Consider the following 26183-nt stretch of genomic DNA (forward strand, 5'->3'; position numbering starts at 1 on the left):
CGCAGCATGGCTTGCCTGACGCGTTCCACATTTTCAGGGGTACGTGCCGTTCGTGGAGCCCCCGGTGGTCGTTTGTTCATTAGTGTACCTCGTGTACGGAGTGCTTCAACCCAACGTAGGATAGTGTTACGAGCGGGAACAGCTTGATTTCTGTGAATATTGAAATGACGCCGAAACTCACGCTGAACGGCTGTGATACACTCATTATTCTTGACAAAACTGTCGTACGCAAAAACGCGATGTTCTATCGTCCACGGCACCATAGCTTAAACTGAAACTAAAATAAAAACAATGCTTTCACCTCACAAACATAACCCCGCCTCCCGCACATCTCTACCTCCACCTGGTGGTGAGTTATAGCCACTTCAAATACATCCGTCCTTTATATTTAACGATTTTATGATTAGTTTAAAAACGTCCGTCCTTTATGACTCACCCGGTATTTAGAGACTCTATAGCGACGGGGTCTGTTCCACAGGACTGGCGCATAGCAAATGTGGTACCAATATTCAAAAAGGTTCTCTAAAAGTGAACCTGGAAATTATAGGCCAGTAAGTCTAACCTCTATTGTTGGTAAAATATATGAAGGGTTTCTGGGGGATGTTATTCTGGATTATCTCAATGAGAATAACTGTTTAACTCCATATCAGCATGGGTTTATGAGGAATGGCTCCTGTCCATCCAATCTAATCAGTTTTTATGAAGAGGTAAGCTATAGTCTGGACCAAGGTGAGTCACTGGGCGCGGTATATCTTGATTTTTCCAACGCGTTTGATACTGTGCCACACAAGAGGTTGGTACACAAAATGAGAATGCTGGGTCTGGGGGAAAATGTGTGTAAATGGGTAACTGGCTTAGTGATAGAAAGCAGAGGGTGGTTATAAAAGGTATATTCTCTCACTGGGTCGCTGTGACCAGTGGGGTACCGCAGGGGTCGGTGTTGGGATCTATTCTCTTCAACATATTTATTAACGATCTGGTAGAAGGTTTACACAGTAAAATATCAATATTTGCAGATGATACAAAACTATGTAAAGCAGTCAATACAAGAGAAGATAGTATTCTGCTACAGATGGATCTGGATACATTGGAAACTTGGGCTGAAAGGTGGCAGATGCGGTTTAACAATGATAAATGTAAGGTTATACACATGGGAAGAAGGAATCAATATCACCATAAGGGGAGAGACACACTGGCGAATTTTTCGTCCGAGAATCGGATCGTAAAACTTGCCCTGGCCGGCACCTCTCCTAACCCGAGCATGACAGCGTAATGGATTATTATGCAGCTGTCAAGTTCAGGTCAGGAGAGGTGCCAGCCAGGGCAAGTTTTACAATCCGATTCTCGGACGAAAAAATCGTCAGTGTGTCTCTGCCCTTACACACTGAATGGGAAACCACTGGGTAAATCTGACATGGAGGACTTGAGGATCCTAGGTAATGAAACTTACCTGGAGCAGCCAGTGCTAGGCTGCCAAGGCAAACAGGATCATGGGGTGCATTAAGAGGTCTGGATACACATGATGAATTATACTGCCTCTGTACAAATCCCTGGTTAGACCGCACATGGAGTACTGTGTACAGTTTTGGGCACCGGTGCCCAGGAAGGATATAATGGAACTGGAGGGAGTACAAAGGAGGGCAACAAAATTAATAAAAAGGGGATGGGGGAACTACAATACCCAGAGAGATTAATAGAATTAGGATTATTTAGTCTAGAAAAAAAGACAACTGAGGGGCGATCTAATAACCATGTGTAAGTATATAAGGGAACAATACAAATCTCTCAGGATCTGTTTATACCAAGGAATGTGTCGGTCACAAGGGGGAATTCTCTGGGTCTGGAGGAGAGAAGGTTTTTCCATCAACATAGAAGAGGATTCTTTACTGTTAGGGCAGTGAGAATCTGGAATTCCTTGCTGAAGGAAGTGGTGATGGTGAACTCAGTTGAGGGGTCAGAGCTTTCACAAAATGAATTTGCAAGAGAAAATATGAACCAATTCACCGTATTCTCTTGCTATTATCATAAAATCATCAACTTTTATTTAGTAAATATTTAAAATTAAAACAAATCAAAATAACATTGCATTATACCAAAACCAAGTGATGATCACCATAGGAAGGTGCCTATCCCTACACTGGCCTGTTTGTCCCTACCTGACAGCAGAGGTTGGAGCCCTAGGACCTGCGCAATGGCCCCCCAACTCCTCGACGGCTCTCCCTATAGTGGCAGGGATGTGAAAATGGTGTTAAATTGGTAGGTGAGAAAGTAAGGTGGTCTCGTTATGGTTTGGAAAAAATATAAGTTTTTTTTTAATGTCTGAAAATCTATCTATAATCTCTTATTCAGACATATATCTTGTGATGTCATAAATATGTCTTCTCTTATTCTTGTCTATGTAAAATTGATGATTTCTTGAAGGCTGAAAATACAGTTAGGTTCATATATATTTGGACAGAGACAACATTTTTCTAATTTTGGTTCTAGACACTACCACAATGAATTTTAAGCAAAACAATTCAGATGCAGTTTAAGTTCAGACTTTCAGCTTTCATTTGAGGGTATCCATATTAAAATTGGATGAAGGGTTTAGGAATTTCAGCTCCTTAACATGTGCCACCCTATTTTTAAAGGCACCAAAAGTAATTGGACAATTGACTCCAAGGCTATTTCATGGATAGGTGTGGGCAATACCTTCATTATGTCATTCTCAATTAAGCAGATAAAAGGCATGGAGTTGATTTGAGGTGTGGTGCTTGCATTTGGATGGTTTTGCTGTGAAGGAAACATGCCGTCAAAGGAGCTCTCCATGCAGGTGAAACAAGCCATCCTTAGCTGCAAAAACAAAAAAAAACCCATCCGAGAAATTGCTACATTAGGAGTGGCAAAATCTACAGTTTGGTACATCCTGAGAAAGAAAGCAAGCACTGGTGAACTCATCAATGCAAAAAGACCTGGGCACCCACGAAAGACAACAGTGGTGGATGATCACAGAATAATCTCCATGGTGAAGAGAAACCCCTTCACAACAGCCAACCAAGTGAACAACACTCTCCAGGAGGTAGGCGTATCAATATCCAAATCTACCATAAAGAGAAGACTGCATGAAAGTAAATACAGAGGGTTCACTGCATGATGCAAGCCACTCATAAGCAGCAAGAATCAAAAGGCTAGACTGGACTTTGCTAAAAAAACACCTAAAAAAAGCCAGAAAAGTTCTGGAAGAACATTCTTTGGACAGATGAAACCAAGATCAACCTCTACCAGATTGATGGAAAGAGAAAAGTATGGAGAAGAAGTGGTACTGCTCATGATCCAATGCATACCACATCATCTGTAAAACATGGTGGAGGCAGTGTGATGGCTTGGGCATGCATGGCTGCCAGTGGCACTGGGTCACTAGTGTTTATTGATGATGTGACACAGGACAGAAGAAGCCGAATGAATTCTGAGGTATTCAGAGCCATACTGTGTGCTCAGATCCAGCCAAATGCAGCCAAACTGATTGGTCGTCGTTTCATACTACAGATGGACAATGACCCAAAACATAAAGCCAAAGCAACCCAGGAGTTTATTAAAGCAAAGAAGTGGAATATTCTTGAATGGCCAAGACAGTCACCTGATCTCCAACCCAATTGAGCATGCATTTCACTTGTTAAAGACTAAACTTCAGACAGAAAGGCCCTCAAACAAACAGCAACTGAAAACCACCGCAGTGAAGGCCTGGCAGAGCATCAAAAAGGAGGAAACACAGCGTCTGGTGATGTCCATGAGTTCAAGACTTCAGGCAGTCATTGCCAACAAAGGGTTTTCAACCAAGTACTAGAAATGAACATTTTATTTACAATTATTTAATCTGTCCAATTACTTTTGGTCCCTTTAAAAAACAGGGTAGCACATGTTAAGGAGCTGAAACTCCTAAACCCTTAATCCAATTTTAATGTGGATACCCTCAAATGAAAGCTGAAAGTCTGAACTTCAACTGCATCTGAATTGTTTTATTTAAAATTCATTGTGGTAATGTCTAGAACCAAAATTAGAAAAATGTTCTCTGTCCAAATATATATGGACCTAACTGTATATCCAAGTTCCTTTCTTAGTCTGAGATATACCTTGTGATGTCTTAATTATTTCTTCTTATTGTCATCTAGTTGAGACTAATTATTTTTGTGAGTGATATACCCCCTGGGACCATAAATTAGGGGTTAAATCACTCTAGATTGGCTTCATAGATGTATCTCAAGATTTGTAGATGTGTAAAATAGTAAGATAGAATGTAGAAAAGACTATGTATTTATGATCTCTTATAGCTCTAAATAGGTCCACGGTATTTAGTGTGAATTTTTGTTCTATGATACTTCTATCACACTAAAAAGTTGTTTTTTACCAATCAAAATATAAAGGGGATGGGGGAACTACAATACCCAGAGAGATTAATAGAATTAGGATTATTTAGTCTAGAAAAAAAAGACAACTGAGGGGCGATCTAATAACCATGTATAAGTATATAAAGGAACAATACAAATCTCTCAGGATCTGTTTATACCAAGGAATGTGACGGTCACAAGGGGGCATTCTCTGCGTCTGGAGGAGAGAAGGTTTTTCCACCAACATTGAAGAGGATTCTTCACCGTTAAGGCAGTGAGAATCTGGAATTCCTTACCTGAGGTGGTGATGGTGAACTCATTCGAGGGGTTCAAGAGAGGCCTGGATGTTATGAATTGGTCACCGAGGAGGAGAGCGCAATAGGCTATGCCACCAGAACACCAGAGAGGTTGGTCGCTCAGCGGATTGCAGACCTCTGATTTTAACAACACAACTAGCAGTAGCCGTGGAGCATTCCTACGTTGCCCTAGACGCTTCGTCACAGCCGGAGGACTAACTAAGCCTAAAGACAGAAAGGTGAAATCTAAACTGCCCCGGAGCAGATCCCTAAAGGAATAGACAGCCCCCAAACATATATTGTTGGTGAGATAAGATGAAGCACAAACACAGACAGAAAATAGATTGAGCAAATGATGGGGCCCACACTGACTAGATAGGACAGGACAGAAAAGGCACTGTCTGCAATCCGCAAAAACCCTAACAATGCCAACACGACCAATGTACAAAAATACCGAGGTTTGCACAAACTTCGCCCCCACTATATCAGCACTCAGGTGTGAACTGGCGGCTAGCAACAGGCTAATACAGCAGGGGACTGAGCAAACAAACACAAGATACAAAAATACAGGGCAGGAGCCAGCAGCCCCTGGGGGAGCAAGCTGACCCCTGACAGCAAGGCAAAATCAGATGCAAAGGGTTTAGCAAATGACACTTAGCTGAAAAATGCAGGATCAGGCAGGAGACAGAAATCCTCAATAAGCAAAGAAAGGAGTATCACCGGCAGCCACTGAGAGAAGTCTGCTCGCTTATGTAGTCCCAGTCACTACCCCCACTCCTCCAATTATCTTCTGCAGCTGTTGGGTTAACATAATGTTGACCAGTTCCACCACCAGCAGTATCCACCAGAGGGAGCCTTACCTCAAAGTCGGATTAAGAGAGTTCACAACACCTGGATGTCTTCCTTGAGTGTAACAATATTGTATCTTGCATTTATTATGTTCTTTAGAAGGACATAGATCTGGGGATTTATTCTGACGGAATATAGGCTGAACTGGATGGACAAATGTATTTTTTCGCCCTAACTATGTTACTATGTAATCCATCATTTGCCTTATCCGCTGAAGTCTGGGCATGTTGCATTATCTCAACGATTTTTTATTTGTTGGAAGGAAGGGATTTGACGATTGCAGTAAGTTACTGGATACATTTTCAAATTTGATGAATTATTTCAGCGTTCCGTTAGCTGAAGAGAAAACAGTCCACCCATGTCATAGTTTCAATTTTTTGGGTATCACAATTGATACAGTTTCAATGGAGTTTCGCTTACAGACTCAAAAGTTGCTGAAGATAGTTGGCTTGATAAAATTATCCATGTTAGTCAAGAAGGTTTTACTAAAAGACTCCAAGTCTTTAATAGGAATGTTAGTATTTGCAGCTCGGGTAATGCCGATGGGCAGAATGTTTGCTATGAGACTATTTTTCAACAAAAGGTTTAGTGTCCCTATACTCTAAATATTCACCTTACTAAGCCTCTGAAGGAGGCCTTGAGAATTTGGCATGAGTTTTTATCTAACTTTAACGGTCATTCTCTGTGGCAGATTTCACTTAAGCAGAGGCACTAGGCCTTTTTACTGATGCAGTGGATAGTAAAGGTTTTGGAACTTTTGGGAACGGTCACTGGTGGGCAGAATTTTGGGAACAATCTTGGATCGATGCTGGATTAACAAGGAATTTAGTGCTACTTGAATTGTTTCCAGTTGTAGTTTCTTTAGTGATTTGGGGAGATTTCTTTAAAAATAAGAGAATTATTTTAAATATTGATAATAAAGGTGTTTATGCTGTAAATTGTTTGTCATCAAAGAGTATAGCAGTAGTAAATCTATTAAGGTTTTGGTTGTGTTGCTTCAAAGCAAACATATGGTTAAAAGCTAGGCATTTGCCCAGATCACGCAATTTAATTGCCAATTCTCTTTCATGTTGTCAGAAGGACAGTTTCTGGACTTTGGCTCCGACGGTGGACAAGAAAGGTTTAGATTACCCCAAGCATCTATTGAATTTAATATGGAACTAGAGTCCCGGCATCTTCAACAATCAGTAGCAGCCAAGACATGGGAGAGTTATTGTAGCGATTGGAATTGATGGAGCCAGTTTGGCAAGGATAGTAATATCTTGTGCAATAATCATGACCCAGATGTTGCCCTCTCCTTTTTGGGTAGTCTTTAATAAAAATCTATTGGTAAGTTACATTTCAAGGTGATTAGCCAGAATTTCGGGTTTTTTTTTTTTTTTTTTTTTTAGAAATATTGCAATGTGAGACCAATTGTTAGCTGGTTTCAAGAGATAAGGTTACTTAGGACAACAGAAGGCCAGTCGGTTTTTAATTTTTTAAACATTTGATTGAGTCTTGCCCAGCGGTTTGTTCGCCATCATAGGAAAGTCACCTTTTTAAGGCTGTATTCCACAGCCTTTTTTTTGCAGCCCTTAGTGTGGTTTACGGCAACTAATAAATCTTCTGTTGCCATTTTGGAATATTCTAATGTGTTCAGGTTTGAATCAGTTCATATTCATCTTAAAAGATAAGCTTTCGAGAGGTTCATGCATTAGAGTTAAGTTTTGCCCGATATTTTTAAGCAAAGCAATTTATGAGGCTTAGGCTGTTGTCTTAAAGGTCATTCTTCATTCACTCGGATTTTTCACCACTCACGGAGGTTCCAGTTTTCTTCAGTCTTATGTAGATCTTTACATTTTCTCGGTTTGGGCGCTTTAAAAATTTCATCCCATTCATTTCATATTGGGGCAGCAACAGAGGCCACCAGCTTAGGTCTGGATGATTCAGTCATAAAAAGATTGGTTAGATGGTCATCTGATATTCAAAATTTATATAAGGCCTGACCTAATTGTTTAGTAATTTATGTTTTTAAAAAAGTTCGGAAGTTGGTAGTTTTGATAGTCAGCCATTCTTTTGTCTTCTGGGCCCATAAGAGAGCTGCTTCCAGATCTTACGGCATCAATTTGTTGTTTAATGAGGATCAGGTCGCTTTGTTTTGGATAGGAGTTAGATGTTTGAGATGGAGCCAATTACAAAATCGAATTCTTAAACAAGCCGGCTTTGTTGGTGCCGGATGTTCTAGTTATTCATCTGGGAGGTATGTCAGAAACTCAAGTCTGTTGGAGGTTTATCGTAAAGACATGTTGACCTGGAGGGTTTTTCTTCTGGATTATACAGATCTGATTTAGTTCATCTATCAGATATTGGGACTAGATATTTTTAAATACAGAATTTGGTGGAGAAGGTTTTGGGAGGCCTAACCAGCTGAAGCCAATTTCTACTTGTGGGTGGTGGCCCAGCTAATGCTGGGTGGGCATTTTGGTTTTTAGAAGTTTTAATATGTTATTTACTGGTACTGAATGTTAATGAAGTAATTAATAATATTCTATGGTAACCCAAAATAAACACTGTGGCCTTTTACTGCCAAATTCTGCATTGTGTGCTAGTCATTATTCCATTGGTTTGGTGGGTTGGCATCTACGTTCAAGTTTTTCTCCCTAAGTATAATTCTTTTTATTGCAAAAATTGTTTTGATTGTAACAAACCTCATGTATTTTAAAGTACAGAGGTCAAAAGTTGTTGGTGTCTGACCAAGGGAATATCCTCAAAGGATGAATACTTACATCAACAATTTGTAGAAAGATTTTAATAACAAATATCTTTCAAGTAAACCACGGTGCAAAGAAACACGCACTTAAAAACGCTTCCAGTCATATCCATAAAATAACACCATAAAATATCAGAAATATATAAAAAAAAGTATGTATAAAAATACAGTTTACAGCACATACAAAACCACCAAAAAGCAAACATCTGCAAATCCTATCTTTACAAAAACACAAAACAATTTAGGATTATATACAACTAGAAGGTGCATTGGCATGGGGGCTCAGATTTTAGGCCCTCAGCTTTAATAAACACAGTAACTTGATTCATGCTGGATAACAGTGTAACTGCCATAAATTAAATAAGATAGTTCACATTTTCGCTGGAAATGCCCCTTGAGGGCATATATTAATCTAAAGTGTCTTAAACGCTCTCTTTAATAGTTCAATATCTTTTCTTTTATTTGAGCTAGCTCTTCGACATTCATAGGCTTCATGCTGTACAGGTATATAGCTATCCAGTAGTCCCAAGCCCTGCCCAGCAGGACTCGTGAGCAGTCTTGTCCAAGATGGTTTCAACTTTCCATTGTATCCAATGAAGGCAATGCTACCTATAGAAAACACAAGTATTATAGGTTATAAATGGTATACTTTGCAAAAAAAAAAAAAAAGTCCCATGATATGTATTTCTTATGTTGTCTTGAGGAATGCAAAGCTCCCCAGTCTCCTGCTTGTCTGGAGATGGTACACATGACTGTGGTTGCTGGCCCAAAAGGTGCACTCTCCAATGTTGCTAGAAGACCGCTTTGCTCCTGCAGTATCAGAAGAGGCAGGGAGACCAAGTGTGCCGGAAGAATAGGCTGGATCCAACCAGTTTCAATGTCTATAGCAAAAAGCTTATAAGAGCTATGCCAATTGCCTAGGCCATCAGCCACTGCTGATACGTAACTGGCCACCACTGCAGTCTAGGAAGCAAGCAGTAAATTATAGCATTAAAAATCCTATTATTCTTGAGGATGTTGTTTTAAAATGTAAAGTGTTTCTAAGAACAAACTACTTTGCAATCTACAAGGACAATTCTCAAGTTCTTGAAAGGGTAAAACTGCAAAGTATCTTGTTGCACTACTTAAAGGGAATCGGTCAGCAGGTTTTGCTATATAATATGAGACCACCATAATATAGGAGCAGAGTCACTGATAGCAGAGAACACATATACCCTGATTGGTAGAGGTGGGATAAAATTACGTTAGTCTATCAGAACCCTTGAGGCTGCATAGCTTCGGTATCTTTTCTTCCTGTTCCTTAGTCACCTACACCCACCCCAAATACTTCAAGCCAATTCTAAATTAAGCCTAAGTTTCATTACCTAAGATTGGCTTTCAGAAATGCAACATTATGGATGCACAGATGGCAAGTCTCACTATTCTAAACACTAGTAAAGTTAAAAAAAAAAATAAAATAAAAGGGATGGACAATGCACAATGACAAAAACTTGCTTTATGTTCTCTGCAGCCACTCAATGGCCTCATTGATGAAATCTGCATGTACAGCAATTAACTGCTGAGGTCAGTGATTGGCTGCAGTGGTTGTATGAATATTAGATCACTGCAGTGAACCACTGGGGCAGTGGGCAATTTTTTTTTACCCAAATGTTGTAAACTCTTTGGTAACCCAACAACGTATAGATCTTAATATTGCTTTAAGTTAACTTTTAAGTGGGATATTAAATCATGTAAAATCTACCATACATACCAGGGCTGTGGAGTCGGAGCCCATTTTGGTGGAGTCGGAGTCATGGAAATTGAAGAGTTGGAGGTTTGACTTACCGACTCCACAGCCCTGGTACATACATGTCTACTGCATGCTCGATAGCCATCTGATGATTCTGGTCATTGCAATGCACATGCACGCTTATAGGAAACGACTTCTCAAAAGATGCAACCACACAGCATTTTCATCTGCACTTACCTTTGTTCTGAAGAAATGCTGGTTTGGCTGTTCCGAGAGTGTATAACTGTTGTGCAATGTTACCATAATCCACTATATAGCCACGTGATGCAATGGCAACTATTGATCTAATTAAGAAAATATCAAATTTAAATATAAAGACCATAATATTCACACAAAGTTTACCAAGTTAACCCTTTAAAGACCTAGCTATTTTTTCTTTCTTTCCTCCCTTTCCATGAGGGCTTGTTTTATGCCCAACGAGTTGTAAATATGTGAGTAAAATGGTTGATGTCCTTCATAATTTACCGAAAAATGGGAAACAAATTCTAAGTGGGATGAAAATCCAAGAAGCAGTGGTGTCATTGTGTGATTTTGTTTAAATACGGTATTTATTTTGCAGTAAAATGACAATGACAACAAGTCTCCAAATCAGTACTATTGTAATTCTCCCACTGTTGTACAAGGTGCTCAAAACCACATTCAAAAAGTTTATTAACCCAAAGTGGAAGGAAAAAAAAATGAACGTGTGCGAGTGTTTCGTTTTAACTTTTTTCTTCACATACAGTTGTAGCCAAAAGTATTGACACCCTTGCAATTCTGTCAGATAATACTCAGTTTCTTCCTGAAAATGATTGCAAACACAAATTCTTTGGTATTATTATCTTCATTTAATTTGTGTTAAATGAAAAAATACAAGAGAGAATGAAGCAAAAAGCAAAACATTGATCATTTCACACAAAACTCCAAAAATGGGCCAGACAGAAGTACTGGCACCCTCAGCCTAATACTTGGTTGCACAACCTTTAGCCAAAATAACTGCGACCAACCGCTTCCGGTAACCATCAATGAGTTTCTTACAATGCTCTGCTGGAATTTTAGACCATTCTTCTTTGGCAAACTGCTCCAGGTCCCTGATATTAGAAGGGTGCCTTCTCCAAACTGCCATTTTTAGATCTCTCCACAGGTGTTCTATGGGATTCAGGTCTGGACTCATTGCTGGCCACCTTAGAAGTCTCCAGTGCTTTCTCTCAAACCATTTTCTAGTGCTTTTGGAAGTTTTTTTTGGGTCATTGTCCTGCTGGAAGACCCATGACCTCTGAGGGAGACCCAGCTTTCTCACACTGGGCCCTACATTATGCTGCAAAGTTTGTTGGTAGTCTTTAGACTTCATAATGCCATGCACACGGTCAAGCAGTCCAGTGCCTGAAGCAGCAAAGCAACCCCAAAACATCAGGGAACCTCCGCCATGTTTGACTGTAGGGACCGTGTTCTTTTCTATGAATGCCTCTTTTTTTCTCCTGTAAACTCTATGTTGATGCTTTTGCCCAAAAAGCTCTACTTTTGTCTCATCTGACCAGAGAACATTCTTCCAAAACGTTTTAGGCTTTTTCAGGTAAGTTTTGGCAAACTCCAGCCTGGCTTTTTTATGTCTCGGGGTAAGAAGTGGGGTCTTCCTGGGTCTCCTACCATACAGTCCCTTTTCATTCAGACACAGACGGATAGTACGGGTTGACACTGTTGCACCCGCAGACTGCAGGGCAGCTTGAACTTGTTTGGATGTTAGTCGAGGTTCTTTATCCAACATCCGCACAATCTTGCGTTGAAATCTCTTGTCAATTTTTCTTTTCCGTCCACATCTAGGGAGGTTAGCCACAGTGCCATGGGCTTTAAACTTCTTGATGACACTGCGCATGGTAGACACAGGAACATTCAGGTCTTTGGAGATGGACTTATAGCCTTGAGATTGCTCATGCTTCCTCACAATTTGGTTTCTCAAGTCCTCAGACAGTTCTTTGGTCTGCTTTCTTTTCTCCATGCTCAATGTGGTACACACAAGGACACAGGACAGAGGTTGAGTCAACTTTAATCCATGTCAACTGGCTGCAAGTGTGATTTAGTTATTGCCAACACCTGTTAGGTGCCACTGGTAAGTTACAGGTGCTGTTAATTACACAAATTAGAGAAGCATCACATGATTTTTCCAACAGCACCGATCTTAGACTGGACATCAGTGTTTCAGGCAATTTCATTGCCCAAAACACTGAAAATGCTGTGATTGGCTGTTCAATTCTGAACAGCCAATAACAGCGACCGGAGTTGCGGGAGACTTCACCCATCCCGGGCCAAATACTCCATGTGCCCTGCAGTGAGAAACAGCTGGCACCTTGATGCGATCACCATGCGATTAGTCACGTGATCGCACAAATTACATATATACTGCATTGGTCAGGGATTGCAGGGGCTGTCCAGGACTAAGGTTTTTTGGCTCAGTAACTACCTGCCTTTCTATGCGGCACCAGCTCAAAGCGGTCACTGACCGCTCCCGACTGAGCATCAGCTGCTCCATATGAACGGAGCAGCTCTTCTTCTTGACTGCTCTGTCGACAAGGTATGACTGCAGTCTTGCCGATTGACAGCCCGCTTCCCACAGTCAGGCAGCAGGGAGCCAGCTGTCAATCAGCATAACATTGGTATTCATGCCCAGTCAACTGAACACACTGGAAAGAAGTTGCTGTGTCAACGTGACATCAAAGATTCGCCAGCAGAAGAGGTTTGTGACTGCTCTAGTGCCAGCAACAGCAAAACAGGCAGATAGTTACCAACTACCTCCTATTAGTTCTTAGGCCCATAGAAAAAAAAAAAAACTACTCCTGGATAACCCTTTATGTTAAACTCTCAGATACATTTGGAGGCTAATAAAAACAGACAAAAATAAAAAAAAAAAAACACAACAAAGGGTAACCCCAATTTTGTGTTTCACTTTTTCTAATCTCTCCGCTAAAATTCTGTGGCATCATGCACTATACTTCGTGTAATAACATAATAACAGCATTACGCGCCTCTATGACTCTAACACAATCATATGATGGAAATACTGAGCCCTGTTCTTCACATGGTTTGAGCATTTTCACTTTATATAGACAGATGCTTAACAAAAATAAGGGAATGAAGGAACTGTAAAAGCAGTGCTCTTGGTTACCCTACATTAGACAGCAAGTTTCCAAGAAAGTAAGCATTAGACTAGAAGAAATACATATATACCTTTTGGGCATTTTATTTTCCAAGTAATTTTCCAGTCCCTCAAAATCTTCTTGTGGAAAGTACAAGTCTTCTTTTACTGCTCCAGTGCAAGCATCAATGACAACAACGAATAAACCAACTTTTTGGAAGGAATACTTGGTGCCATTAACCTGAAAAACACATGAAGGCCACAATTAGATTGCCAACCATAATAGGAATGAAATCCCTTTTCACTCACATCCTCTCATGCAAACCTAAGATGACATTTCTTCTAATAAAGACCCTTTAACTTAATCTTAACGCTGACCTTTCTAGACTCTTCAGAGAGATTAAATTCACTGACTGCTGCAGGAGCCTAACATCGAGAAATCCCTGGACAGAATGACAGCCAAACATTAAAGTCAATAAACAGCAGGTCAACTAATATTTTACTTTCTACGCTTACAGGACAATGTTCTTTTCAGTGCAGAACGCTACCATTTTTTTACTACCATCCATTCTCAAAATTATATTTATTTTATAATCTCTAGGAACAGTCTAAGACAACAGTGAAAACATAACGGCAAACTTTTTAAAAGATGGGCAATAACTGGGTGATCACTGGAGGTCCGACCCCTGGGACTACCACCGATCCAGACAATGAGTGGAGCAGAGGTCGAGCAAGGGCACCTCAGCTGTATATTCTATGGGACTGCCAGAAATAACCAAGCACCTTTCTCCGCTTGGTCTGACAGTCCCATAGACCATAAGATGGAGTGGCAGTCAAGTGTGCAAACCTCCGATATATTCAAGAAGGTGGTCTACATGGCCCCTTTCTCAAGATCGTTGAACCCTAGGGATCAGCACCTCTGGATAGGTGATCATTTATTACTCCTTATTTTTGGAATACCCCCTTCTTTAAAAGTAGTTTTACAGCTCCAAAATATACATAGATCTGCTAAAATACTAAATTAGAAAACATACTAAAATTTAATTAGTCCAGGAGCTTCCATTGTCAGATAGCTGCCCTTTCCCAGTCCTGTACTAAATCACTTTAGAGGGCTTCCTGTCTCAATCCATAGCCAGAGCGGTAAGTGAAAGCAGCAGGCCGACTGATTGTTCAATAGCTAAGCCAGCCTCCTTTGTTTATGTGTCAGCCGAAAGAAGGGGGTGGCATAGCAAAGAGAATAAGCAGTAAGCCAGCCCCTTTCACATACCAACACAGGAAACCCTGTCCTGTGCACACGAGTATAGGAGTGGAAGTGAAGATTTCCTAGGTATCCAAATTATGGGGTAACCTACTTGACTAACAGTAAGCTCTGTAACCTACAAATCGAAGCATTTATGTAGGTTCTTTGGATGGAAAAACGTATTCAGGCTTCGTGTGGGTTATAAGTGTTTTGGGTTCTGCTGAGGCTTCTAACAATTATTTGCCATAATAAAAGTTTGTTCTCCTTCAACAGATATGGGCAGATGTGAACAGAGCCTAAAGGGAAGCGGTCAAAGTAAACAATCTGTCCAACCTATAGGCAGGAAGAGGTGAGAAGATTTAGAAAATCTTTTCACAGTGACCTATAAATGACTTCAAATAGGTTTAGAAGTCCAGTGACTGGTTGTACTGACTGTCAATCATGAGAGGAGACCACCCACTGGACTCAGACCCAGAGTGTGCAGCACCTAGAACATTGGTAGCTTTACAATTAACAGCACGTCCAACACTACATGTTAGAAAGAGCAAAAGGTTTAACCAGACAGGATCGTTACTTAGTCGAGGATGGGGAGAAAAATGTACTTTAATAGAATTTCTAAAAGATTATTATAGTAGTATGGCATTTTTCCTGATTATATCCATGAATCTGCTACAGAAAGCCACACAGCAAGTATACTCCTTTTAGAGAGGGAAAGAAATACCGGCCATTTTACTTCAGAATGGTTCATTTAATAGCCTACGTGGATTCCTACCGAAATAAAAGACATAGCAGCTCCTTGTTGGATTTCTTCCTTACTAAGTGACTGAATTTCCACAGGGAGGTAGACGTTATGAGGATCACTGGTAAAGACAACCTGCAATCAGAACATGAAATATACCAAAATCAATCATAAAATTCCTATCTTATACAGAGAAATACAAACCGATCACTAATTGAAGTTCACTAATAAAGTGAACAAATATATATTTTAGTTTTTTTTTTTGCAAAGTAGCTCCCTTTAGGAGGAAGAAATGGCAAATTGGATAAAGGGTAGCTACCTCCAGCACTAAATAATCAGCATGCTCTACCACCAGGGAGCACTGACTGGTCTAGAAGTCTACATATGCCAGCATGTGGCCTCCACAAACCATACTCTCCTAGATTTTATTTAATATTTTTACTTAAAAGGGGGGGTTATCCTACAAACCAAACACAGTTTAAAAATCAATAGATATTGGAATAGTAAGTTTTACAATTGGATACATGCATTACCATTATATTCATTTTTAAATATAATTATTTATATTCTTGGGCTGAGACTCTTATTTGATTTATTACGCTTGCTTATATCATATTCCTTTACAGGTCTCGTCATCGCTGTCTCCATTGAGGCTCACAATGTAATTTCCCTATCAGCAGGTCTTTAGAGTGTGGTTGGAAACCAGAGAACCCAAAGAAAATCCACACAAACACAGGAATAACACACTCCTTTCACATGTTGCTCTTGGTGAGATTTGAACCTAGGACCACAGTGCTACAAAGCAACGGTTATGTGCCTCTGCTATGTGCTGTTTAATGGCTGTGACCATGCAGGAGCACGGATCTGCACATTCCTCCCCTGGCCAGGAGTTGTGGTAACTAAAGAGTACACTGAAAGAATCAGCTGCAATCCCATGCTGTCCTGTCTGTAAAGTAAATAATTTCCCTGCCTGTTTTATCACAGGAGCAACTGTTTCTGCCACATCTTCAGCCTTCTGAGCACATCATAATTCAGAACACAAGTTCAGCAGCAGTCAGAGCTCTTCCTTCCATCATTGATATGATTTATGCTGATCTCAGGGGACTAGAGACATGGCAGAAACGCTCACTCATTTGATAAAACAGGTAGGTAAAATGCTTTGTTTTATTTCCCAGAAAGCAGCCACTGCTATGTTGTCTGTATAATCAGACCATGTTCCTGCACGGTCAGACACAGCCATTACACAGTACACAGCAGGGACATATTTATAAGATTCTCTCAGCACAGGAACATTTTTCTTTAACCACATCTAATTATGGAACTGATTAATACTCCAAATATCTATTAAAATGCATTTTGTTCATGGGAAAACTCCTTTAAATGTAACTGCCATTAGTCTAGCTATATACTGGTTGAACAGTAGGCCAATTACATAACCAGCAGCTTCAGAGCAGACCTAGGGATTCAATACACTTAGCAGATCGGATCCCTCAAACATCTACAAAAAAAAAAAAAATGTCACGTTCTAGTTGAGAAGACTCTGTGCTTTCTTTGAGACCAGAGAAGGATTTTGCTAGAAACTTAACATTTTGGACTGTTGGGGCCTACCTTTTGCACAAGGATAGTTACCATTTACTTTTAATATTTCCAAGACATGCATTTCTTGGAAAACATCTGGAGGTCAACCTTGTGAATTTGAAGGCTGCAGCAGAACATTTTAATGAGGTTTTTTAGTGGGTTATTGGACAAGCATTACTGAGAAACTCTGCTCATAAAACACAAAACGTGGGGTGCAGCTATTTCACTAGTGAACCCATTCATTCTTGTGAAATTAGTGAATGATGCCCATTCTTCTGTAGCACAGTAGACAGACATTTCTGCCCTAGACTGCTGAATATAGCTTTTGGTCTTTTTTTTTTTTTTTCTCTTACCTTCATGCTTTCGTTAAGCGAATTAAAGCTTTCCGGTCGGTGAGCTTTCAGTTGGGCTTCATGCACATGGCCTTGTACAGTACCAAAATAGGACATCCATAGGTGCATTTCCCATTCCTGCAACTTCATAAAGCTCCAACTGAATGTGAACTTACCAACTTGAAAAGGCTGTACAGTAGGCAAGATAACAGATTATATATATAGGCTTGTGGGAAAAGATCCAGTATAATTTGTATTTTATTCATTGAACTCTCTGCTCATTCCAGGCTTAGCAGTCAAGAGGGTGGTCATAATCCGTGAAGAACAATCTTCCCTCCCCACTAGCCATCAGTCACTGATAAGGTCCACCTTCTTGACTGCTAAGCTCAGAATGAGCAGGGTTTTCAATTAATTAAATACAAGTTGTAGTGAAGCTTTTCCCAAAAAAACCTATATATTAATCTGCCCAGCTTCTCCTGCTCCTCAAATGGCATATTTAAATTGACAGGTCCCCAATAGAGAGCGTTTTTTTTTTTCTGCTGCAGTCAATGTACTTCAGACAGAAAGAAAATAAATTGTGACAAGAGCAATCACATAACATTATCAAAGTATTCATCGCCAGAAACCTTGTATAGGGAAAATATCTCTATATGCTCTCATACGTCAAAGTTTCTTCAACTACAAAATATAAACATTATACATGGTTCTAATAGGACTCGCTACTTAATAATTAATCTACATGCAAAACACGCGTCATGACGTTTCCTCTAGAGGACCTCCTACCAATACCACGGTGTGTATATGCACCTTACATTTTCTCTTGCCCTCTCTGTATATGGTCCATTTTATGTCTCCTATACTTAAACACTGTATAAAGTATCTAAAAGCGGCTTCTCACTCACCTAGTCAGATATTGTAAATCATTTTATGGTTTCTAATCATGCATCAATATAAAATATGGATTTAATTGGTCCTGCACCTTTATCTGTATATTTAATTGGTCCTGCAAATTTTGGGATGCATATTGCTCAAATGGATTTTCCCAATGCAGCCTTGGTTAATTTTTTGGGGGGGCAAATATAAAGCAGTACAAGCAGGTATATTTCCACTCACCGGCTTATACATGTGCCCATATTGAGAATTCTAGAACAGTCTGTCAAAGTCAAGCTGACCATATATTGGCGTTCCAGCGATTAAAATTATATATTGAAAAGGTCATCCAGAAAAACGGATAGAGGAAGGAGGAGGCCCTCTGCTGTGGCAGAACAGTGTCTCAATGCGGCCTAGTTTATTTCAGTATCAAAGCCAGCCACTATTCCCATCTGTCCCATATTAGATTGCAGTTTTTCCACTAGAAATCATCAGTACCTGAGATGCTCCACAGTTGGTGCAAGCTGCAGCCGATTTAGCCGGCATTGGTTTGGTTGCTGAAGGTGCTTTGGCATATTTGGGGTATGCTTTGGACATGCAGTTACTAGTAGCTTTGGATCGAAATGTGGCATTGATCATAACCCTTTCACAACCCTGAGAAGAGCAATAGCTGTGGCCGTCACGATTGTGTTTTGCTTGGAGAAAGAGGAAAAGCAATCTAAAGAAGATAAAAAAAAAACACTATTAAAATTGTAGTTATTAAAACATATCTAAGTGGACCTCAGATAAATGAAGACTCCCATTTTAGAATTAACCTTTTAAAGTATTATTTAGGCAAATCGTACACTTTACGCGTCAGCCATACCCATTAGATAGCAGTCCGAGCACTCAGGAAGATCATGATAGATACACCATGTGTTAGGCTAGGTTCATAATGCATTAAAGCAGCCCGTTCAACGCATAGTGTTGACGGGCTGCGTTATCGCTATAGCATAACGCGGTCGTGTTATGCTATACCAATAGCGCAGATGCTTCATATGCGCTAGCGGGGACGGACACTTGGACGCTGCAGACCCCGTCCGAGGGTCCATCACTGAATGACGACACATCGCAACGCATGCAGATTATGGCATGTGTTGGTGATGCGCCCGATAATGGAAATAAATGGCAGCGTTAACGGACTGCGTTACATCGCGTTATGCCGCGGTATAACGCAATCCGTTAAACAGACTGCCTTAACGCAGCGTGACCCCAGCCTTAGCCCTGCTTTAATGTCTACATTCCTAAAGCCACACTCCAAGAAAAACAGACGTGCAGGGTCTGAGACATTCAAAAGGAAAGTTCCCTTAAGTTTCGAGGCAGAGTAATATGGTGCCTCCAGGGATATCAAGCCCACACAAATGCACCTTGGGGGACCAACCTGAAGGAAGTTTCCATACTCCAACTGCTCTGCATTTAATACAGGCAAGCCATACTGAACTAACAAAGTAATGGCTCTTAAAATCAATCTCAATATGAAAACCATCTGTCGTGATGTAGCGTAGAACAGTTTGTTGGAATAAGTTTAGTGCAGCCAAGAAAGCCCAGACAAGAGAAGAGTTAAGAGATTTGGGTTCAATACCGCTCACTACATACTAACTGTAGCCTTGCTAAGCTTTGTATGAGGCAGAAGTGGAGGATTTAAAAAAAAACAAAAAAAAAAAAAAAACACATGTTCTTAAATATTTAGAAACTCCTCAAACAAAAAGCTCCAGTAATGAAGGGGTTAAAAACAGGTTCTCTTTATCCAGTGCTCCAGCATGCTTTAAAGAAGCAGTCCTATTAAAATGTTCATTTTCTTAATATATTGCAGTCACCAAATTATACAGCACTGTGTGCTTACAATTGCTCATTGTGCCCTTCTATCCAGCTAATTCTTGTTTTCCATGACATCACCGGACTAGTCGAATCCTTCTAAGCTTTATGTAGAAACAGGTCTGTTTTCCCTGTATGACTAATTAGTCAATGCAAAAGTCAATGGCATGGTAGAAAAGTGGAGCAGCGAGATCAGGAGTTGGGGGGGGGGGGGGGGGGGACTGTAGAAACAGGAAGTCCTTGCATTTATCATACAGCAGAGAAAAGAGAAGAATCAGATGGGTAGAAAGGAAAAATGAGCAATTGTAAGTACACATGTGCTTTACAATATGACTGCAATATATTAAGTGGTTAACAACTTTGATGGGAGGAGGGCTTCTTAAAGAAACTTACCCAGTGCTGTTATCAAAAAAGAATTTCCCCTCTGTCCGCCTCTTCTGCAGTTCTTCTATGGAGGACACAGGCTGGTATTCTTCTACAGGGAAAGTTTGGCTCTTGACAATTTGTGACATCACCTGAAAGCTTGTATCCGGTGGATAGCAAAGGCCAACTCTAAACCAGTCCCCTCTGCAAAGAAAAAAGTTACATATTAAAAAGGACCTCATTATGAATTACAGTATTAAATACACAATTGAGCATATAACGCAAACATCTAAATTAATGATTTAGCTGGGGCTGAAAATCAAGAAGGTACGTATTATTCCTATGGAATGCTTCCTGAAAGCCAAGCATCATAACGCAATGTCAGAGCCTGATCTCACAAATCTTGCGAGTTCATGCATATGAATTACAGGAAAGTAAGGCTGGGGTCACACTGCGTTAAGGCAGTCCGTTAGATGGACTGCGTTACACCGCGGCATAACGCGGTGTAACACATTCCATTAACACTGCCATTTACCCCCATTATCGGGCGCCAACGCATGCCATAATCGGCATGTGCTAGCAATGTGCAGTCATTCAGTGACAGACTCTCGGACGCGGGCTGCAGCGTCCGAGGGTCCATCACCCCTAGTGCAGATGAAGCATCTGCGCTAGCGGTATAGCATAACGAGATCGCGTTATGCTATAGAGTTAACGCAGCCAGTCAACGCTATGCGTTGAACGGGCTGCTATAACACAGTATGAACCTGGCCTAATGGAACAATTCTAAATAAATGTTTTTAGAAGATGCTTAACAAAGCCGAAATTATGGATGCCATGTCCCCAGGTGCCTACAAAGTTTTTAATCATGCAACATAAAATCAAAAGCCAGAAAGAACTATGGAGAAGTAATCAGCCTACTTGTCAAAGTTAATAAGGTAGAGATGAATAGTCTGTGGAGCCTGTGCATTCCAATGAATGGTGTATCCCTTTTCCAACATCACCACCGGCTGATATTGCTGGTAAGGAGCTTTCTGGTTGATTCCTCGTAGGGTCATGGGATTGGAAGGATACTCATCTCTCACAATGGACATGGTGAGATTTTGGGGATTTCGCGCTTGAACATAGACCTTGTTGGGAAATATATAAAGAAATGAAGTGTTACAAAACTTAAGGGGAGATATTCCTCAAAACTGGTGTATTGAACAAAACACACACTTTCGGTTGAACCACAGGCATCGTAAATCAGAGATCTTCCGTTATTGTAAACGTATAGGTTTATTCAAACACTGCAGCATTTAGGAGAAATCACACTTTAAAATGGCAGCTGAGGACAAGATGGCAAGTTACAATGAATCCGGTGAGGACCTGTCTCATGGACTAGTCACTAATTGCACTGTTCACGACTGATGATGCTTACATGTCTGCAATGTTTCAGTGAAAATCTACTTTAAAATTTAATTCTGATACGCTACATTAACAGAACCAGTCTGCAATTCATGCTGCTAGTGGTTCGAGCACCATGAAATCATTTGCAAGGTTTCGATTATCCAGGGATCACTGGAATAAAATGCGCATGCCAAGAAACATCACTACATTTATTGCAAGATCCAATTTATAGAATGACAATATGAGTTGTAAGACCAAAGAGCAATGGATAATTTTCAGAAGAAACTTTTTTGAACTTACTACACATTCCAATAAAAAAAAAAAGCAAAGAGGGAGGTCTCCATATTGGAACCCACAGTTTTGTTGTCATTGTTAAAAATATTAATGGCAGGATGTGTATTCCTGCTTATTGTGACAGGGCCATTTTTTTTTTTTTTTTTATTGTGGAAAGGCAGCTTTCTCAGATAACAATTCTATTTTAGGAGGACCATATGCCCATATGGACAGGTGGTGGTCTCCATGAAACAACCCCTTTATTTTACTAGAACAAAAGCTAGACCTTTAGTTGTATTCACAAAAGTGGTAGAACATGGTTATTTTATACAAAAATAGAGATATTGAAGAGTATAAATGAACTAACCTGAGCATATTTTCCACTGCAGATGACCCCATTCCATTCTGTAACATTCCCACATTTAGGATGTCTGACCAAGAAGTTGTCCATTCTTGCGACATAAGTATCATTATAATTTGTTACAGATCCATCCACGTCATGGAAGATAGAGTTTTTGTCTCCGTCCATATCACCAGCTTCAAACCATGGCCCAGACTGACCAAAGAACGCTCTCAACGAAACCTAGAAGGTAGTAAAAAATAAAATTAATTTTTCTCAATTACGCCAGACGAATTGTTCCTTTGTTCAGTAGGTCCAGGGACATGTGCCATTGTTTCATGAAAGGGAGATGAAGAAATCCAGCTTCAAGGAATAAAATTTAAACTTCTTTATTTCTAATCTATTAAAATGAAGAGACAAGGCTGCTGGGACATTTCCTCCGGCACGTCCGGCAGTGTGAGTGCCTGGATTATAACTGGATGCGTTTCAAACATGTTATGTGTTCTTAAACGCAGTTGAACAGCTGCAAGACATGCAGCGACGGCGATTCGAACATGGTATTCAAGCACACCGAAGATACTCTACTAGCAAACAAGCATGCTCAGATAACACCTCATCCGAGCACACTCGCTCATCACTAGTAATTATTTTTCCCCCATCACCCATGACAGCAACTGAGAGACTATAACAGACTGTTGGAGGGAGCAACCCTGTAAGATCTTACATCTGTAGAAAGATCCCAAGAATGTCCTAGTTCAACGGCTATTGCTTTAGGAAGGTAGATTGTGAAAGTTTTAGATATTCATTCAAATCAAGATATCTTATTGATTTAGTGCGCAAAAAAAAAAAAGCGCCAAAGAGTAAAAAAGGAATTTTTACTGGCTACAACTTTTTTTTTCCAGAGAGGGTCTATGTTTATATACTTCACTTCTATATATGGTCGATTTGTTGGTTGTCTATCTGCTGTCCAGAGTATCTATCAGCTGAATCACCCTTCTGATAAAACTTTGTAAAACTCAGCTTGGACAAAATCAAACCAATCATCCACCCTCCATCTCACTAAAACACCTATCCACTATAGTAAGGGACGTTACACTTTCCCCATCTCGCATGTGTGCTGTGTGGGTGTAACCCTTGAATATGTTCTGTTTTTCACACCACTCGTCTAAGTTCATACCACCTCGCCTGGCCTTCAACTCAAAAATATATTCAGAAATCAATTTTTTTCTCAATCCCGAATAAAAAAAATAAAAAAAACGGACGCAAATGCCCTCATCTCCCAACTTGACTACTGAAATAACCTACTGTTGCCTTTAAACACTCCCGTCCCTCCACTCCACTCTGAACTCTGCTGCCAAATGAATCCCTCTCTTGCTACTCCTCTGACTACCATTGCCAATCCATTCACTGATTTCAGATTCCCCAGCGAATCCAGTTTCAACTACTAACAATGAATTACAGGTGGTCCATAAATCAGTCATATGTCTCGGAACTAATGTCTGGTACCTTCTGGCACAATCGCCAGAACCCTATACATTCCTCACCCAATCACCTTCAAGATTTTTACTGCACATTCCCCATCCTCTAGAATTCAGCGCCTCAGCACATCAGATTGTAGATCTTTCCTGAAGAGACGAGTTTTCAGGTTGTGTCTGAAGGTTTCAATTGTGGGTGACAACCGGCAATAAACTCCCTGCCACTGAAGCTGTTCCTCTCCCCTTATGCATCAGCCTGTCACGGTTAGGCCGGGGTCCCATTAGCATATCGCATCCGATGATTCTCTCATGCGATATGCTATGACCCTCCTCTCTTGTGAGCATGAGCCGAGTGTCCGTGCTCTGTGATCCGATGCTCTTGCAACAGAGAATCGCAGCAGAGCTGTGGAGCAGACGGAGAAAGTAATTTCTCCATCTCCTACACTGCCGGCATCAGCAGGAATCACACTGCACTCGGGTGATATAAGTGCAATGCGATGTTTCACATGCACACAGACTTATATGGGTGCATGCAGTCGCAGCACGCCGACATTTCCGCATGCTGATTCGGCATGCGAAAACAATTGCATATGTGAGCCGCACCATAGAGAAACATTGGGGCGAGTACAATCCTATTTATCGAACTGCACTCGTCCGATTGCATCGCACATGTGAATGAGCCCTTATATGCATTTTGTATGTAAATCCTCTTCATATGTACAGCACCTTAGGATCAATGGTACTTTAACAATCAAATAGTTTTAATATTTCACTTTTTAGGAGATCAATTCAACTTCTTGAAAAGCAGAACAGCCAACAGTATTACAATAGGTTTCTGAGCCTAAGTGAACTCACATGTTATTAACCTTCACAGGGTTTAATATAGGAAAGCTGGCCCAGATGGGTAGCAAAATATACAAAGGAAGCAATGCTATAAATCAAAAGATGTGGCCTGCTCTACCACAGATTTCTAGTTTAAAATATGGAGACTCAAGAAATAATTGTTCATCCTCTCCAGTATTGAAGTCCAATAATTAAGCACAGAAGTAGAACATATGCAATTGACACATAGCATACGCACTACATAATTAAGGAAAAATGGTTAGAAACTTTGTGCGGTAAACAAAAAAAATTATACATCATTCTGCAGCTGCTGTTAGGCTAGGTTCGCACTAGACGGTTATTTGGAATTTTGTTCCGCAGCAAAACCTGATCTTTTTTCAGGAATGAAGTTGTGGCAAAAATGCAGGTTTTGCTAAGACTTTTTCCACAGTTTGTCATGCTACATTTGTCTCTTGTGCATGCTGATAAAAGTTTAGTGCAAAAAGAAAAAAAAAAAAAAAGGATTTTGTGCTCTGCAGCATTTTTTTTTTTTTTTTGACAGAGCATGTCACTTTTATCGTTTTTTTTCACCCACTGACTTGATAGAATGGTGAAGAAATGCTGCAAAAACGCAGGCTGACTTTTTTTTTGCAGCGTATGTGCTGCAGAGACGTCAAGGACAGCAGGATGTGATTTCACGCTCAGCTCTGCTACAGCTGGAAGTCAGGGCCATTCAGCAGAGACCCTGAGCAGCGGACTCGAACCCCATTCACTTGAATGGGCGGCCCCGACAATATAGTGTTTGCCAGGCTGGCATGTGCATGACAGTGCGACAAACACTGCTTCTGCCAGTCAGAGAGAGCCGTGGTTTCCAGGCTGTCAAAAGACAACGTGAGCACTAAACTGTCATCAGAAGTATAAAGTTGACCTCCGGTCACTGGTGTCAGCTGATGGGACTACCGCTCCCATCATCTGACACGTGCTGCAGCTAAAAACAGTGAGCAGGAGCGGCTGATCGGAGAATTCATCAGCCGCTCCTGTGCTATAAATAAACCCCCCACCCACATTTTTGACATCCAGCTTGGCTAAAGCAGATAGCTGGGGGTAGGTATCCTCAGGCTGGGAATAGCAGCATGCAGCCGCCCAGAAAAGGCACATCTACTCTGGCGCTTTGCCTGGCTCTTCCCACTTGCCCTGTAACGGTGGCGAGTGGGGTTCATATTTGTGGGGTTGATGTCACCTTTTTATTGTCAGGTGACATCAAGTCCACGGATTAGTAATGGAGAGGCGTCTACATCCATTACTAATCTTATAGTTGTATGGTAAATAAAAGACAACCAGAATAAAAGATATTAGTTAAAATAAAACAGTTTTACTTTATTTAAAAATAACAAAGTTATACTCAAATGCCTAATTCCACTGAAGACCTCGTCTTTTGTAATAAAAGACAAGTAAAAAAAAAAACACTGGTGAATGAGCTGCTGTGAGCGCAGCCTCAGTGACTAGCGGTGATGTCAGCGAGGTTACCTCGTGTCACTGAGGTTGTGTTCCCAGCAGGGCTGAACTGTGGTGACCTCGGTGAGATCCCCACTAGCACCGTGAGAAATTTGCACGGTGCAGACACGAGTTCATTGGGAGAATTTCACTATGGTGAACTCGTCTCTGCACCATGCGACTTTCTCACAGTTCAGCCCGGCTGGGAATGCAACCTCAGTAATCTCACCGATAGTCACTGAGGCTGCACTCACAACA

General features: G+C 40.6%; 1 protein-coding gene across 2 annotated transcripts in view; it reads right to left on the minus strand.

Annotated features, from left to right (window-relative positions):
* Positions 1–8280: 8280 nt before the first annotated feature.
* The window catches only part of CEMIP2 (cell migration inducing hyaluronidase 2), a 164977-nt gene continuing 147074 nt past the window's right edge, over positions 8281–26183 (minus strand). Inside the window, exons 17-24 of one of the 2 annotated variants that reach the window (XM_073543730.1) lie at positions 22162–22377; positions 21054–21262; positions 20166–20339; positions 18417–18636; positions 15172–15273; positions 13252–13400; positions 10228–10334; positions 8281–8870 (exon numbers count right to left, since the gene is read on the minus strand). In XM_073543730.1, the coding sequence (XP_073399831.1) occupies positions 8674–8870; positions 10228–10334; positions 13252–13400; positions 15172–15273; positions 18417–18636; positions 20166–20339; positions 21054–21262; positions 22162–22377 (1374 nt within the window). In that variant the 3' untranslated portion in view covers positions 8281–8673. Of the gene's footprint in view, positions 9225–10227; positions 10335–13251; positions 13401–15171; positions 15274–18416; positions 18637–20165; positions 20340–21053; positions 21263–22161; positions 22378–26183 lie in introns of both variants that reach the window. The other variant, XM_073543731.1, reaches the window with a different exon arrangement.

The sequence above is a fragment of the Dendrobates tinctorius genome, unplaced genomic scaffold (genome assembly GCF_039654945.1).
Source record: "Dendrobates tinctorius isolate UK_male_01 unplaced genomic scaffold, ASM3965494v1 ptg000134l, whole genome shotgun sequence".
Lineage (NCBI taxonomy): Eukaryota > Metazoa > Chordata > Amphibia > Anura > Dendrobatidae > Dendrobates > Dendrobates tinctorius.